A 4,710-nucleotide genomic window follows, 5' to 3' on the forward strand; every position below is an offset into this window, starting at 1 on the left:
CCCCCCCAACAGCCGCTCCACCGCCGAGGCCTCCCCGGTCTGCGCGTGCCGCAACGGCTACTACCGGGCAGACTTCGACCCTCCGGCAGCTGCCTGCACCAGTGAGTACCAGATCAGGGCTGGAGGGAGGGCTACAGGGACAAACTCTCAATCCAGGAGCCCTTTGTCTTATTCTCTCCCCCCCATCCTGGGAGCGGGAGAGCGGCTAAGTGGGCGCCGGGCACCCAGCGCTGAGCGATGGGACGGCCCCGCATCCCGCCTCGCTGGCAGCTGCTGGGATTTATACATCACCCTGGCAGTGCTGGTGATGGCAGGGAGATAGTCCCCAGGATAAATTAGAATTTAAAGTTATCTGCTCTGCCTGTCTTGTTCATAGCCTTGCAGATGGAGTATTTTTTAATAGGGGGAAAGGGTGCCTGGAGCATTGGTATTCAGCGATGCATCGCTGCTCGGCTCTCTGCCCGAGCTGCCTGGCATGGCAGCAGTGTCCTCAGGGCTGCCTTTTGGTGGGAAAAGAGCCCAGGAGAGAGGAAAGAGCTGCTGTGCTCTTCAGCCCACTGAGAACATGAGTCTTGGCCTCAACTGCCCCCAGATACACTCCAGGCCCTTGAATCAGCCCATCAGGGAGCTTTAGCACAAGGATGCTCTGGACCCTCGGTGCTGGGAGTGCCTGAAGGGCACATGGGAAATGAAAAAAGGATTTGTGTGTTCTGCTGGATCACCTGAGCTGTCAGACAGTCAGCAGGTTGCACAACTGCAGATAATCTATAGATCTTTATTATGCCTCGTTACATAACTGATTTACAGCAGTGCTGCGCTATAGGAATCCAGGAAAAAAAGGCTCTTTGCTGATTTTTATTTCCTCTCTTGATGCTTAATGTTACAATGTTCTAATGTGAGGTGCCAGCTGTTCACCCACAAAGTTTCTCTGTGTCAGAGGAGTAACTCACATCATGGAGCTGCAGGTGCTGCCCTGGACTGGAGCCCTTCCAAGGGTGAGGGTGGTTCCTGCCCCAAGCCCCTGCACGAGGGGCTGCAAGTAAAGGGGGAAGAATTTGGGGAGGACAGGGAAGAAAGGTGGTTTTTCCCTTTTTTCTTGAAAAGATGTTATCTGCTTAAGATATGAAGAGAGGGTTTGGATTAAGGTTCCTGAGACAGGTTGCAGATTTTTTGGCATAACTCACTGATCCTATTGAGCCTTTGTGAGTCCTCCACTCATTTCCCTGGGGAATCAAGGTCTTTCTTCCTGCTCCTGCCATATGCTCTATCACCCTCCTTTGACATCTCCATGATGGGGGAGCCCCACAATGGAACATCTTTGGTGCCTTGAATCCATGAAAGCCCTTTCCTGCGAGTATGCTGCACTGGTGACTGCTCCATGACAGACACATTTACTCCCAAAGAGGAAAAGAATTAAAAAGAATGGAATTCTACTAATTTCTTTTTAGGGCTGTCATTTCTCTATTTTTTTGTCATTTTTGACAAAATCTTCCATCTGCATTGTCCACGGCAGCAGCTCAGAGAGGCTCCCAAAGTGCCTCCATGCAGGATGATCTCTCCATCCCACCATCCACATTGAAGCCACCTCTTCCCAGCCATCCCTGGCCACTAACGGGGCTGATTTATCCACAGCCAGTAATGATGTTCCCTGGCACACACATGTGGAGGCTCCGCTGGGATGGGTTTCCCCAAGACAGAGCGTGCTTCGCTCTCTTAACCTTTCCTCACAGGTCAAGTCCTCCATCATTTTTATTGCTCCCTGTTTCATGGCAAAGTCCTATTTCTTCCTGGGAAGTGCAGCCCCGAGCCCAGCCAGCATGAGGAATTCATTGCTTTCCTTATTTAATAAAACCCAGCAGCCAGATTTTGTGGTTTTGGCTGCGGAGCCATCCTGGCTGACCCCAAATCCTTCCCCGGACCCATGCAGATGTATGTTTGTGCCTCGATGATGCTCTCCTGCCTGGATTTCTCCTGAATCGCTCCCTCTGGACCCAGCCCCGATCTGGCAGTGCTTGCAATTGGAGCTGCGTTCAATTCCCGTCCTCCGAAGCATTTGTGGTGGCTCCCGGCGGGTTGGATCAATGCAATTTTCTTCTCTTGTCCAACATCGGAGCTGCTCGCAAACCATCGAGCGGTGCCGGTGCTCCTCCGTGCCGTTAAATTCCTGGGCTCCCAACTCGAGATATTGAACCCTTAATAAGCACTTTCCATTTTTGACTCTCTCCTCTCCTGCTGCTCCTCTGGTTCTCTGTGGTGTTGGCTAAGGGGTGTTCCTCTCGCTGGGATAATCTGTTTGAGGTGCTTCTCCACATGAGCGCTGGATCTATCTCAGCATCTCCCAGTGGGATTAAAATGGGTCCATCTTCACAGGTGATCTGCGTGTGCTCTGTGTGGGGTTTTCTTGGATATTAAGTGGGTTTGTGGTGTGAGAGTCCTCATCTCCGTCTGGGAAACCCCTTTCTGTGGCCAGTGGTGCAGATGATTGGTGTTGCCAATGGGGAGAGTCTGGCCCTGAATCGAGCAAAGCCATAGACACCAAATCCCTCCTAAGGGAGGAGGTGATGGATAGTGGAGCAGTCGGAGCCATGGGGTGTCCTTCTCCGTGCTGCAGCCCACAGGGGAGGACTGAACATCCCATTTTGGGCAAGGACCTGTCTCAGTCCCTCTCCTTTCCCACAGGTGTCCCCTCCGGCCCCCGCAACGTCATCTCCATCGTCAACGAGACGTCCATCATCCTGGAGTGGCACCCGCCGCGGGAGACGGGCGGGCGGGACGACGTCACCTACAACATCGTGTGCAAGAAGTGCCGCTCGGACCGACGTGCCTGCTCCCGCTGCGACGACAACGTCGACTTCGTGCCCAGGCAGCTGGGGCTGACCGACACCCGCGTCTTCATCAGCAACCTGTGGGCGCACACGCCCTACACCTTCGAGATCCAGGCTGTCAACGGGGTTTCCAACAAGAGCCCATTCCCGCAGCAGCACGTCTCCGTCAACATCACCACCAACCAGGCCGGTGAGTCCCGGGGGGATGCCGTGCCCAGGGGGGTTTGGATGTACCCCCTGCCAGATACAGGATCTGTGTGAAATGAAGCTCCCGGTCCCAAAGGAAAAGCCCCCGGGGTGTGAGTGGGGTGTGATGGCTGTGGTAAAACTGCCCCCAGCCCTGGGTGGGGAGAAAGGCCAGGAAAAGAGGGGGGAAGAGGGCTGGGGAGGTGGAGGGGGTGCCTGTGCCCTGGGCAGGGGGAGAGCTGCCTTGTGGGAGGGATATCCAGTACTTGCTTTTTATCCCACTCTAGATCTCTTGGGGATAAAATGACATTGCCATTTCCCACTTTTCCCCAGGTGGGAGCAGGGAGATGGGATGAATCCAGTCTTAAAACTCAGCCTGGCATTAAAGCACAGAGAGCAGCATTCCAGGGCTGAGTTCAGGTTCTGTCTCCTCTGGCACATCCCTCTCCCATTATTTTCTGTTTGTCCCCTTTTCTGTTTTTCCCCTCTGCCCCTTTGCCTTCCTCTTCCCACTCAGGAATCAGGAACTGGACAAGCGGCTCTGGGCCAAGCCAGGATGCCAGTGGGGTGGGTGTGCAGATGGCAATGGGGGAACTGGTCCCAGGCTGCACTGAGTAGCAGGGAATGGAGGAGATGGAAACCCATCTGCTCTGGGCAGAGAAAGGGGATGATAATTCCTGCTTTATGCCGAGCGTGTAATGCTGGGAGCCTTCACCATCCCGCTCCCTTGGGAGAACATGATGGGGAAACCTGGTGGAAATATTTCAGTCTCCTGCCTCCAGGGAATACAAATCTACACTCGTGCCTGGCTGGCATTGCCATCTGCTGAACCACGACCAATCAAACCTGCTTCCTCTTTTCAGGCCTTTTTTTTTCCAGGGTGGGGTTTTGGGGTGTTTCTTAGCTCTTCTCCAGCCCTGGGGAGCTGGGAAGAGCCGGGTCACCCTCATCTGTCCATACCCCAGTGCTCCCTGTTTGTCTTGCAAAGGCTGAATGTTCATGTGGAAATGCTGGGCCGTGGGGTAACCTGATGGAAAGGCAGCAGCACTGTCAAGGGCAGGATCAGTGCTCTCCCTCTAAAATCCCTTTGGCTTTGCTGTGGATTTTTCCAACCATTTTCCCAGCCTGATCCACGCTAACGGGAATTAACAAAACATCAGTTTGTTTAATTTCAACCCACGAACGTCTCCCCAGAGAGGATGTGGAGAGATTAAAAAAAATAATATGGGATTAAATATACCAGGTAAACAAAGATGGTGCTAAACTATCAACATCTCCCATTGGGGCCACATGGAACAAGGCTCCTGCCACCCCCAGATTCTGTCCATGGCATGATCCTGTGCCCCAGGCTGGTTGTGCCAGGCTCAGCTCTTCCCTGGATCCACACAGGGGAAGCATTTTCCTTGCTTGCACTCGGCATGGCGAGGAGGAGGAGGGCAGAGAGGGCTGGACAGGGAGCTGACTGTGTGAGCAGGACATGCCAGCACCCCTTTGGGTGTGGAGAGACTTGAATACCTCTCTGGGAAGCTTTTGGTAGGATTAAGTGCAGGATCAGGGCTGTATTGACTGGCTCTGGTCCTTTTAAGTATAACTTGCAGGGCAAAAAGCCTTTGGAAAAGTGGTTCCTGACTAATTTAGTGTCTCAGTGTCCTTAATGGTGGAAGGACAGTGTTCTGCTGCCGGGGATGCTCAGCTCCAG

General features: G+C 53.5%; 1 protein-coding gene across 1 annotated transcript in view; it reads left to right on the forward strand.

The window, feature by feature from the left end:
- EPHB1 (EPH receptor B1) overlaps window positions 1-4,710 on the forward strand; it is a 79,365-nt gene that overhangs the window by 47,344 nt on the left and 27,311 nt on the right. Inside the window, exons 7-8 of the mRNA XM_027703778.1 lie at window positions 1-101; window positions 2,680-3,015. Of these exons, the coding sequence (XP_027559579.1) occupies window positions 1-101; window positions 2,680-3,015 (437 nt within the window). The remainder of the gene's footprint in view (window positions 102-2,679; window positions 3,016-4,710) is intronic.

Source organism: Neopelma chrysocephalum, unplaced genomic scaffold, assembly GCF_003984885.1.
Source record: "Neopelma chrysocephalum unplaced genomic scaffold, ASM398488v2 Primary Assembly neopelma1_252, whole genome shotgun sequence".
NCBI lineage: Eukaryota > Metazoa > Chordata > Aves > Passeriformes > Pipridae > Neopelma > Neopelma chrysocephalum.